Below are 12867 nucleotides of genomic sequence, written 5' to 3' on the forward strand. Positions count from 1 at the left end.
GAAGCATGCCCATTCTTCTGCATGCTGGAGGAATCACCACCAGCTTTCGCCACCAATAGCCAAAACAAGTGAGCCTGCTCACTGGTGACATACTCCTGGGGATCTAAAATCAGGAGATTTTTTTCTTTGCTCAAACCCTCCCCCTCCCCCAGAAATAGGACTCCCCCTTCCCACCCCAACAAAACAAATTGACAGGGATCTGAAAAAGTGGGCCAAGGGAGGTATGATTTTCATCTTTTGAACCATAAAATTTCTAATCTGCCTGTATCCCAATGTATTTAGCGTGAAAAAAAAATCGGTAAAATGTGCAAATAGGGAGACTGATACCTCACCTACGCAACCAAAGTTCTCTCACTTTTTAAAAGAAACAAATAAAACATGGTGCACTAATCAGTTGTAAAGCAGACTACACACCTACAGACATATTTAAATTCTGTTTCCATGGCCACACATCAAACCAGCCAAGAACCCAACCTTGTGTTTATCACACCACAAGGTATACGTTTTAGGGGTCGATTAAAAACACAGATTTACTTAAGAAAAAAATCACATAAGAAACTGTTCTCCATTTTCACCTATTGTTTCTCGTTTCGCAGAGAAACTTTCCGATCAACGGACCAAAAGTCGTAAAGACGCTAGTATCCCACACGACATAGACGACACGAGTGATGAAGAGGATGAAGAGCAAACCGAAAGACCAAAGCCAAAAAAGGCTAGGGGTAAGTCGACATAAAAGTAGAGTTCTTTAGAATTCGGTGGAACAGTCAAGAGACTCGGCATATTAGGTACTACCCACCCTCGCGGGTTGTCTAAAATTGTAAGGATTCAAGGAGCTGAAATGTTGCATGATACGTTACGTTGCAGGCCATTTGCAACAAAAGAAAATTTGAATTTCAAGACCCCCTACACACTGCTTTCTTCGTAATTATCGGTGAAATTAAGCGAAAAATAATACCCCTTATCGGATGATTTAACATATAATACGCTATATATTTTGAGAGTCGGGGAGGGCGTATTAATAAGTATTGAGGCGGGAGTACACCTGAAGCTCGTTTTCCACTGCTTAACTTGGATTTTAAATGCGAATATCTCGTTTACGTTTCAAGCAATCCAAAACTCTATGCTCACAACACAAATCTATGTTTAGAGGTGTTTTGTAAATTTTTTGGTGATTTTGGGGGATTTTTTGAAAAAGATAGTAGTTCACAAAGGATTAGTAAAATTCGGAGATTTCATGTGATTTAATCAAAATTAGAATTTGAAGTTAATGCTTTAACTGACGTAGGCGCACTCATGACACGATTTTTACTCTTCCCCATTAACGCATTAACTGCCGTAGGCGCACTCATGACACTTACAGTTTTTACTCTATCTAACGCCAGACGATTTTACTCGTCAATGGGAAACCCCTTGGCGCGCGGTGAAAGGGTTAAAAATTAGTAGGTGGACACCAAGACAGTTCCCTGACAACCTGAGTTGCTCTTGCGTGGGAGTCATCTGTCTGGTGATGTTTCATAAACCAATTTTCTTTCTTCTAGCCCTTCTCAAAAATCTCTTAAAATTACAGGTCTCCCCCTCCTTAGGGATTTGTTACTCAACGCTTAGTTTGGGTCGTTAACTGCTTCAATTTTGTTGCACCGCTTTCCTGTCGTATTTTTGCCCTGTTCTTTAATGTAATATGGTGGTATATTTTGCCAGTTTAAAATAGCGCAATAGTAGAATAATAAAGTGGCATATTTTGTGCGTTCCAATGTCCTAATATGGTAAGGGGGCGTAACTTAGCTCTTTTAACCCTAGCTAAGTCGGTCTGTCTGGGAGAATATTGCCCGAGGTTGTAAGTACAGACCGAACGCAGAGATTCCCCCATGCAGACCGACTTAGCTCGGTTAACAAAATGTTTATTATATGGCAAAAGCAAGAGGAATTTAATGGGTTTGTACTAAGGTTTTGACTGCGAACGGCGATGAGCCGAATTTAATTCTTCCACAATTTGCTCGTCTTCTATACCTTTTTTCTCATCAGCTTTTTGGCACTTCCAGAAATAGATATCGTTATTTAACAATTAGACCCGTGGCCCTTGAGGGCGAAGGATCTAATTGTTTTAGTATCCCCCAACTAGTCGGACAGAAAAGGCAATAATAAAGTTAGCAAATGCAAGTCGAAAATATATTTATTTGGGAATTAAATGAAAGAAAGCGTCACGCTTTTCGCTACTCGATGACTATTACTAATAGTCCTCTAGTAGCGTAGCCAATCAAAATGCAGCATTTGCATTAGTCCACTAGTTGGGTAATACTAAACTAAAATAGTCAATGATTTTGCGTTTTAGTTTGGAACTTTTTGACTGCAAAACATTACACGATCTACAATACTAGACATATTTAGTTGGAACGCTTAGCGAATGGTCAGAATCATCGTGTTACAAGATCGTAGCTTATACCACATCCCCCTTCCCCCATTCAGGAAGGGGGAAACGGCGATGGGTGTTTCAACAAATGTGACGAGTATTTTAGCCTACCAAAAATATTAAGATGCTGGTTAACTTTTGACAAGGAGTTGAGATTTCGGTTGATTCTACAGGGGCATAAACGTAACGTAAGAACCGTGCGTGTCTGGTCTTCTCGAGACAGAGATGAGAGATGATTTCATGCAGACTGGAACGCCTAAATTGCTCTGTTGTAAACATGGCGGTTCACAGCACCAGTGAAGTTGTCTCTCTGGCCTTTTGTGAACGAATTCCAGGACCTACCGATACAATTTGAGCAAGCTTTGAAAGCTAAAAACTTCAATCGATGCTGTATTTTGCCGGTAGGACTGGGTGGCTCCACACTCATAAGAAAATCTATGAAATGAGAATCGGGGGTCGTCCCTTGTCATGGAACGGCCGAATTACCCAGAATTCCTTTTGGGCATGAAGGAGGCAAGCGGAGACTGGTCCTCATCAAATGAGGAAAAAGTAGCGAGAAGAAGATTTCTAGGCGGATACTAAGGAGTAACCAAGGTGCGTGCTGTTAACGTAGACTTTTTATCATAGGAAATTCGGCCTGGCCTTTAGTAATTTCTTGTCCAAGAAACGGTATAATGTAAATAAGAGAGTAATGAGATTTATATTTTCGATTACCTGTCCTCTTACGTACCACTTAAGTCAAACTCTACATCTCTATGCAATAAGCGCATTCAAAATTTCCTCATATCATTGTATAAAAGTAGTTAAAGAAAGAAAAGGCTTGGCCTGCATATGTGAAAAATACGTTTTCTCTCCCGTTCTCTTCTTACGCATGATGTTCGTGGAAATTACATTCTGTCCCTCAATAAACCTAGAACAACCAGTTATGGTCTTAGTTCTTTTTCTTACGTTTTTACTAAGTACGTTGCGAAATGCGCTACCTGATTTTTCCCGCACCACTGAACTAATCCAGGGTCGGATTTTGTACAGCGGCTTTTCGTTTTGATTAACATATCTTTAAATATTATTTAATATTTAGTTATGTATCTGTATATATCATGTATGCTAGCTGTAATGTCTCGAAGATATTATTCTGAAATTCGAGATGAAATAAAGTTTTATGCATGCATGTATGTTACCTTCGGCAGCGCGCATGCGTGTACTTTGTAATCTGCGACTCCAGTGCTTACCATATGACAGATAAAATGACTATTCTCTTGAATATATAAGCCATCGAAATCTTACATTAAATTGTAATGACAAGGGCGGTTTGGAGCTGTGAGTAGGCGTGAGATTTGTCTCATATGGTTTAGGGGTCTACGTATCCCTCCCTCCCGTACCGGGAGGCGAGGTCGGTAGCAGAAAGCAGCGAAGGGCCAACTGCGTCCAAAAGCGATCGCACGGGCCGAAATCCCGGGATGACTCGTTTGGTACGACGCTCCAGCGCCACGTCTGGAGGTACTGCATATTTTCCTCGTCTCGTCTTCAAACATTCCGTCAGCGCATGCGTGCGTAAATGTTCAGCCTCTCCGATACCTACAATACTAGACATGTTTAGTTGGAACACTTAGCGAATGGTCAGAATCATCGTGTTACAAGATCGTATTTTATACCACATCCCCCTTCCCCCAATTCAATGTTGTATGAGAATTTTTCGGGCGACTACTAGTAGTTGTGGAAATCAACATTGGAGGAAGGGGGAAACGGGGATAGGTGTTCCAACAAATGGGACGAGTATTGTATTTGCTTCAAGGAAATTGGCAAATCTGTAGAGGCGTAGATCAGAAGTCAAGTCTCTTTAGAAAAGAAGTCAACTTGTTACTAAGATAAACGGAATGTCTCTTCGCATGCTTTGTATTTAAAAAGGTGGGCAGTTGGTCTGAACATGATGATAATCAAGGAATAAGTGTTAGAGAGTTTTTAGAACTGAGGCCAAATAATTATAAATACTATGTGACGTGTAAAGGAACATCTTCAATATGCTGTGTACCGCATTTCCATGTAAAGTAGTTGACACTGTGTACTTTGATTAACGTAGCGTACACATGACATCGGGGGCTTTAATTATTATCGAGACGAGAATCGAGCAAAATAAGGGGGATCTTCCCTGCACTGGTACTGATGTTGGCATTTGAAGGCGTGACAACGGTTAGTGAAGGGAATAAAGCTAGAGAGGTGGGGTCGCTGACGTCTTGTGAGGTTCGGTTAATAGGCAGATTTAGCAACAGAACGGGAACGTCAGTGGCGACGTCGCGCGCAGCAAAACTACCAATCAGAATTGAGAATAGAGAAGAAAAAAGTGGAGTCTACTCTATTCTGAATTCTCATTGGTGTTTTTTCTGCGCACGCCGTCGCCACTGACGTTCCCGTTCTGTTGCTAAATCAGCCTAATAATATATCGAGTGGTGCCGATGTGTAGCTGGTACCAACTCAAGAAGAATTTACATTTTTCGGGCGACTACTAGTAGTTGTGGAAATCAAAATTGGAGGAAGGGGGAAACGGGCATGGGTGTTCCAACTAATGTGACGAGTATTGTAGATGACGGTCTAGAAGGGAAAATCTAGACCGCAGTCAATATCGATTTTGAGCCAATAATTTCGTGAATTTTGTAGTTCCCAGTCCTTGTGAGACAGGGCCATATAATAAGTGGAATAATAATGTTATTTTCTCCATCAGGAATAATTATGGGGACAAATCTAGAGGGAATTCATGACAGATATGAAGGGGTTCTCGACATTTTCAAGAAGAAGAACTGCTCTCTTGCACAAGACTTTGCTGTTCTCAGAAATACGGTCCGTGATTATATCGGTATGTGCGAATTAAAAATAATCGACGTTGAAAAGTACCACTCGGTGGTACAGCAGGAAAGAGGAAGAAAAGGAAAGGTACCAATAAAAAAAATAGAATTACGTTGCCGGGAAGCCTTAAGTGGGTACAGGGCCCAGGCAAAAAAACTGAAAGAAGAAGGGAAACTGTTCCCCTTCTATCCAAATGAAAATTTCTATGCTGGAAAGTAACTTCCTATCTAGTTTTTACGTACTTTACTTACTTTGCATTTTTTATGTTGTCATAAGACGTTACGTTATGTTGTTATATTACTCTTTTCAAGATGAAAACAAGTAAAATAAAAAAAATAATAATATGTCTTCCTTTCCGTACACCATTAGCTAATTTTCATGATTTAAATTAAAATGCATTTACATTTGTAATGTTATAGTATTGACATTTAGAGGGAAGTGCTATGTACAAAATTTGAAATTGTGAAATGTAACAGTTATTATAATACAGTGTTAAATATTAAACGTACTAGGTAAAATTTACCTCAATTTTTATACCTTTTTGCATGCTCACCGCACACACCACTCATGTTGCCACGTCATACATCAAGCGCGCGCGCTTAGCCAGAGTTATAAGTCATTTTTTTCAATGTGCAGAATCACCTATAAATTGCTAAGTTAGAAAAACCCCAACGAAGTGATGAACCAAAACGGTACGAGGATGATTAAGAATGGAGAAGATTAACACGGATTATAAACGACAAAATTGAAAAATTTAGGCTTTTTTTTGTCAAGAAGCACGGTCCGTGACGTAGCTCCTTTAAATTGTTGTTAACCCCGCTTTTCTTTTCATGGATCATTTAAATTTCCTATCCTGATGTTCTCTAGAAAAAAAAAAGAAACACTCTGTTCTTGAGAACGTACAAATATTTTCCCCTTTTCTACTCTCCTGCGACCGAAGTTTTCCTCGATTTTGAAAGGGCAAGACTAGCATGTATTATTTTTCAAGGCGTTTTATACCGCAAGGCACAACATCAGCTGCAAAAGTTTACGCTTGCGCTGAGACTATACTATGGGTCATAACAACAGCAAAACGCCCAATGAAATCAGCATATTCTTATCGTATTAAACACTATCGCCCGATGTGTCGAGAGATATATCGACCGATATATCGGTGAAGTATCGGTGAAGCATCGGTGAAGTATCCGTGAAGTATCGATGAACGCCAACTATACCGACCGATAGGAGTGTCAGTCGATATATCGGGTGACACCCAACTGATATATCGACCGATACTCTACCATTTACTTGGTCGAGTGTCGGTCGAGATGTTGACCGATATAGCGGTCGATACATCGGTCGAGGCCCCCATAAGATACATGATCCGAAAGATCTACCGCCATAGTATTAACCCATTGACTCCTGGGGTTCCCCATTGACGAGTAAAATGGTGTCACTGTCATGGGAGAAATGATGTACTTTTGTTGCCTAGCTAGACTTATGCAAGAAGCCTGAGCATTGAAAATGGAGACAGCATGGCTCAGCGGTGGTTCAAGGTCTCAGCTGCACTTGCAAATAGCCAACTAGGTTGCCTCTGGCCAGTTGGGATTTTTAACAGTTATGGTTATTGTTCTGCTCTGTTGATTCGTTGATTGTATTTCATTGGCCTTAAAAAGCCCCTATATGGGGAGTGGTGAATTAAGTACGCATGTGTCCCACTTGCTGAATGAATCTTGCGGTCTCCCGTACGGGGCAACATATCTTTGGTATGAAAGTGACTTAGGGCCTTTTCTCTGCTGTAAGCTAATATTTTAGTCCTGAATTTTCCCAGGATCCACAAATTTCTGGCCTCCAGCTGTGGCAACTTGTGAGTGCATTTTTTCAGGATTTTAACCTGTTAGTGCATTTCTTTGTCGACACATTACACCCGATTACTGATATTGTTCAATATTTTTGAAGCAGCTGAGAACAAAAACGAAACTGCTTATTTGTAGTAATAATTATTGTTAATTTCTACACACAATCCCACAAACTTCAAAGCTTGAAATACTTCCATAAAATAGAAATAAAGGTTATCTTTATAAAGGACTGTTGCAATTATTTGTTTGGAAATGAATAATAAATGAGGAAGAACCTATGATTCACTAATAAATGCAGTGGTGAAGAGCTAATGGTCAAAGTAAAAAAAAACCCTAGTTGTGTACTGAGAAACACTGCACTAGCTCATTTTATATCTCTATAGCAAACTACCCCCTTTATAGTTAATCTCAAGCCAAAAATGAACTACTGCATGATCAACCCAACGTAAACCATCTTAGATTTGAAAAGATGTTGACATTTGCAAAGACTCTCCTCATGATAGCAATCACAAATAATTTAATATCAATTAAAAATGTCTTGAGAGATTTTATAACATTGCAGAAACTTCAAGCCTAATTTAAAAGCTTTTGCTATGCTTTGCTTGTTTTTTCTTCCACTTAACAACATAGTGTTTAATAGTGTTCACAATAGTATCATGATGCTGCAAGAGTGCTAACTGTGCAGTTCCTGATAGGTTAATTCTTTCACTTCCAGGATGCAACACATTTGAAATACGGTCTTGAGCTGCAGACCAAACCTACGACAAGAACAGGACAGTTTGATCATGAACCATTAATTAATGATAATGACAATGAGTAAGCAGAGGATATTTTATAGTAATACAAGTCATGTAGAAATAAATTTCCTTTTTTACTAAAAATCCCGGGAATTTCCGCGCCTGACCGGCCAAAATGAAACTACGACCTGCTTGTATTAGAAAGTTGGTCTTTCAACAAAATTTAGAAGATCATAATAATCCCTATCAATAATATCATCATCCCGCAATTCAAAATAGGATAGTACTAATCAGAACAACTATATAACACAAAAATGATAAATTTAGCCTAATTAGTATGGATTGAAAGCTTAACTATCCTAGATTTCAACTATGCAAAAAACCGCATGAAAAAACATCAATTAGAGGAGAAATAACATGTTTTCCAAAAGTGTCGAAAATGGGCATTTTTCGCAAAATAGCAAAGGGGGGACCAAAGGAAAATTTTCAAAAATGGCCGATTTTTTGCTTCAACTTCGGAAGCTAAAAAAATAGAAAATACAAGTCATATCTTAGTCTAATTAGTATGGATTGAAAGCTTAACTATCCTAGATTTGTACTATGCAAAAAACCGCATGAAAAAACATCAATTAGAGAAGAAATAATATGTTTTCCAAAAGTGTCGAAAAGGGCATTTTTCGCAAAATAGCAAAGAGGGGACCAAAGGAAAATTTTCAAAAATGGCCGATTTTTTGCTTCAACTTCGGAAAGTAAAAAAATAGAAAATACAAGTCCTATCTTAGCCTAATTAGTATGGATTGAAAGCTTAACTATCCTAGATTTGTACTATGCAAAACACCGCATTAAAAAAACCTCAATTAGAGGAGAAATAACGTGTTTTCCAAAAGTGTCGAAAATGGCTATTTTTCGCAAAATAGCAAAGGCGGGAACGAAGGAAAAATTTCAAAAATGGCCAGTTTTTTGCTTCAACTTCGGAAAGGTAAAAAAATAGAAAATACAAGTCCTATCTTAGCCTAATTAGTATGGATTGAAAGCTTAACTATCCTAGATTTGTACTATGCAAAAAACCGCATGAAAAAACATCAATTAGAGGAGAAATAACATGTTTCCCAAAAGTGTCGAAAATAGGCATTTTTCGCAAAATGGCAAAGGGGGGACCAAAGGAAATTTTTCAAAAATGGCCGATATTTTGCTTAGACTTCGGAAGGCTAAAAACAATAGGAAATACAAGTCCTATCTTAGCCTAATTACTATGGATTGAAAGCTTAACTATCCTAGATTTGTACTATGCTAAAAACCGCATGAAAAAACATCAATTAGAGGAGAAATAACATGTTTTCCAAAAGTGTCGAAAATGGCCATTTTTCGCAAAATAGCAAAGGGGGGACCAAAGGAAAATTTTCAAAAATGGCCGATTTTTTCCTTCAACTTCGGAAGGATAAAAAAATAGGAAATACAAGTCCTACCTTAGCCTAATTAATATGGATTGAAAGCTTAACTATCCTACATTTTTAGTTCAACTCTACAATAGTTTAGCTTTCGATCCATACTAATTAGGCTATTGTACGACTTGTATTTCTTATTTTTTTAGCCTTCCGAAGTTCCACCAAAAAATCGGCGATTTTTGAAAATTTTCCTTTGGTCCCCCCTTTGCTCCTTCGCGAAAAATGGCTATCTTCGATACTTTTAGAAAAAGTGTTCAATCTCGTCTAATAGGTCCTTTTTCATGCGGTTTTTTGCATAGTTCAGAATCTACAATAGTTTAGCTTTCGATCCATACTAATTAGGCTATTGTACGACTTGTATTTCCTATTTTTATAGCCTTCCGAAGTTCGAACAAAAAATCGGCGATTTTTGAAAATTTTCCTTTTGTCCCCCCTTTGCTACTGTGCGAAAAATGGCCATTTTCGATACTTTTAGAAAAAGTGTTAAATCTCGTCTAATAGGTCTTTTTTCATGCGGTTTTTTGCATAGTTGAAATCTACAATAATTTAGCTTTCGATACATACTAATTAGGCTACTGTACGACTTGTATTTCCTATTTTTTTAGCCTTGCGAAGTTCGACCAAAAAATCGGCGATTTTTGAAAATTTTCCTTTGCTCCTCCCTTTGCTACTCTGCGAAAATGGCCATTCTCGATACTTTTAGAAAAAGTGTTAAATCTCGTCTAATAGGTCCTTTTTCATGCCGCTTTTTGCATAGTTCAAATCTACAATAGTTTAGCTTTCGATCCATACTAATTAGGCTATTAGACGACTTGTATTTCCTATTTTTTTAGCCTTCCGAAGTTCGACCAAAAAATCAGCGATTTTTGAAAATTTTCCTTTGGTCCCCCCTTTGCTACTCTGCGAAAAATGGCTATTTTCGATACTTTTAGAAAAAGGGTTAAATCTCGTCTAATAGGCCTTTTTTCATGCGGTTTCTGGCATAATTCAAATCTACAATAGTTTAGCTTTCGATCCATACTAATTAGGCTATTGTACGACTTGTACTTCCTATTTTTTTTAGCCTACCTAAGTTCGACCAAAAAATCGGCGATTTTTGGAAATTTTCCTTTGGTCCTTCCTTTGCTACTCTGCGAAAAATGGCCATTTTCGATACTTTTAGAAAAAGTGTTAAATCTCGTCTAATAGGTCTTTTTTCATGTGGTTTTTTGCATAGTTTAAATCTACAATACTTTAGCTTTCGATCCATACTAATTAGGCTATTTCACAACTTCTATTTCCTATTTTTTTAGCCTTCCGAAGTTCGACCAAAAAATCGGCGATTTTTGAAAATTTTCCTTTGGTCCCCCCTTTGCTACTCTGCGAAAAATGGCCATTTTGGATACTTTTAGAAAAAGTGTTAAATCTCGTCTAATAGGTGTTTTTTAATGCGGCTTTTTGCATAGTTCAAATCTACAATAGTTTAGCTTTCGATCCATACTAATTAGGCTATTGTACGACTTGTATTTCCTATTTTTTTAGCCTTCCGAACTTCGACCAAAAAATCGGCGATTTTTGAAAATTTTCCTTTGGTCCCCCCTTTGCTACTCTGCGAAATATGGTTATTTTCGATACTTTTAAAAAAAGTGTTAAATCTCGTCTAATAGGTCCTTTTTGATGCGGTTTTTTTGCATAGTTCAAATCTACAGTAGTTTAGCTTTCGATCCATACTAATTAGGCTATTGTACGACTTGTATTTCCTATTTTTTTAGCCTTCTGAAGTTCGACCAAAAAATCGGCGATTTTTGAAAATTTTCCTTTAGTCCCCCCTTTGCTACTCTGCGAAAAATGGCTATTTTCGATACTTTTAGAAAAAGTGTTAAATCTCGTCTAATAGGTCCTTTTTAATGCGGTTTTTTGCATAGTTCAAATCTACAATAGTTTAGCTTTCGATCCAAACTAATTAGGCTATTGTACGACTTGTATTTCCTATTTTTTTAGCCTTCCGAAGTTCGACCATTTCGAAGTTCGGCGATTTTTGAAAATTTTCCTTTGCTCCCCCCTTTGCTACTCTGCGAAAATGGCCATTTTCGATACTTTTAGAAAAAGAGTGTTAAATCTTGTCTAATAGGTCTTTTTTCATGCGGTTTTTTGCATAGTTCATATCTACAATAGTTTAGATTTCGATACATACTAATTAGGCTATTGTACGACTTGTATTTCCTATTTTTTTAGCCTTCCGAAGTTCGACCAAAAAATCAGCGATTTTTGAAAATTTTCCTTTGGTCCCCCCTTTGCTACTTTTCGGAAAATGGCCATTTTCGATACTTTTAGAAAAATTGTTCAATCTCGTCTAATAGATCTTTTTTCATGCGGTTTTTTGCATAGTTCAAATCCACAATAGTTTAGCTTTCGATCCATACTAATTAGGCTATTGTACGACTTGTATTTCCAATTTTTTTAGCCTTCCGAAGTTCGAACAAAAAATCGGCGATTTTTGAAAATTTTCCTTTTGTCCCCCCTTTGCTACTGTGCGAAAAATGGCCATTTTCGATACTTTTAGAAAAAGTGTTAAATCTCGTCTAATAGGTCTTTTTTCATGCGGTTTTTTGCATAGTTGAAATCTACAATAATTTAGCTTTCGATACATACTAATTAGGCTACTGTACGACTTGTATTTCCTATTTTTTTAGCCTTGCGAAGTTCGACCAAAAAATCGGCGATTTTTGAAAATTTTCCTTTGCTCCTCCCTTTGCTACTCTGCGAAAATGGCCATTCTCGATACTTTTAGAAAAAGTGTTAAATCTCGTCTAATAGGTCCTTTTTCATGCCGCTTTTTGCATAGTTCAAATCTACAATAGTTTAGCTTTCGATCCATACTAATTAGGCTATTAGACGACTTGTATTTCCTATTTTTTTAGCCTTCCGAAGTTCGACCAAAAAATCAGCGATTTTTGAAAATTTTCCTTTGGTCCCCCCTTTGCTACTCTGCGAAAAATGGCTATTTTCGATACTTTTAGAAAAAGGGTTAAATCTCGTCTAATAGGCCTTTTTCATGCGGTTTCTGGCATAATTCAAATCTGCAATAGTTTAGCTTTCGATCCATTCTAATTAGGCTATTGTACGACTTGTACTTCCTATTTTTTTAGCCTACCTAAGTTCGACCAAAAAATCGGCGATTTTTGGAAATTTTCCTTTGGTCCTTCCTTTGCTACTCTGCGAAAAATGGCCATTTTCGATACTTTTAGAAAAAGTGTTAAATCTCGTCTAATAGGTCTTTTTTCATGTGGTTTTTTGCATAGTTTAAATCTACAATACTTTAGCTTTCGATCCATACTAATTAGGCTATTTCACAACTTCTATTTCCTATTTTTTTAGCCTTCCGAAGTTCGACCAAAAAATCGGCGATTTTTGAAAATTTTCCTTTGGTCCCCCCTTTGCTACTCTGCGAAAAATGGCCATTTTGGATACTTTTAGAAAAAGTGTTAAATCTCGTCTAATAGGTGTTTTTTAATGCGGCTTTTTGCATAGTTCAAATCTACAATAGTTTAGCTTTCGATCCATACTAATTAGGCTATTGTACGACTTGTATTTCCTATTTTTTTAGCCTTCCGAACTTCGAC

General features: G+C 37.6%; 2 protein-coding genes across 2 annotated transcripts in view; both read left to right on the forward strand.

The window, feature by feature from the left end:
• Nucleotides 1-441: 441 nt before the first annotated feature.
• LOC137971833 (uncharacterized) lies at nt 442-5665 on the forward strand. The gene is made up of 3 exons (XM_068818585.1): nt 442-496; nt 597-719; nt 5124-5665. Exons 1-3 carry the CDS (start codon nt 442-444, stop codon nt 5462-5464), a joined length of 519 nt encoding a protein of 172 aa, XP_068674686.1. The 3' UTR covers nt 5465-5665.
• A 3050-nt stretch (nt 5666-8715) lies between these two features.
• LOC137971834 (MAP kinase-activating death domain protein-like) overlaps nt 8716-12867 on the forward strand; it is a 35099-nt gene continuing 30947 nt past the window's right edge. The window contains exon 1 of the mRNA XM_068818586.1: nt 8716-8799. Coding sequence (XP_068674687.1) covers nt 8716-8799 — 84 coding nt within the window. The remainder of the gene's footprint in view (nt 8800-12867) is intronic.

Source organism: Montipora foliosa, chromosome 9, assembly GCF_036669935.1.
Source record: "Montipora foliosa isolate CH-2021 chromosome 9, ASM3666993v2, whole genome shotgun sequence".
NCBI lineage: Eukaryota > Metazoa > Cnidaria > Anthozoa > Scleractinia > Acroporidae > Montipora > Montipora foliosa.

Bases quoted from the DNA above. Each gene is read 5' to 3' on its own strand.
- LOC137971833 (XM_068818585.1), top strand. From the start codon at position 442: ATGGCCACACATCAAACCAGCCAAGAACCCAACCTTGTGTTTATCACA. The intron at 497-596 runs GTATACGTTTTA...CTCGTTTCGCAG, and splicing joins TGTGTTTATCACACCACAAG to AGAAACTTTCCGATCAACGG. The intron at 720-5,123 runs GTAAGTCGACAT...TTTCTCCATCAG, and splicing joins AAAGCCAAAAAAGGCTAGGG to GAATAATTATGGGGACAAAT.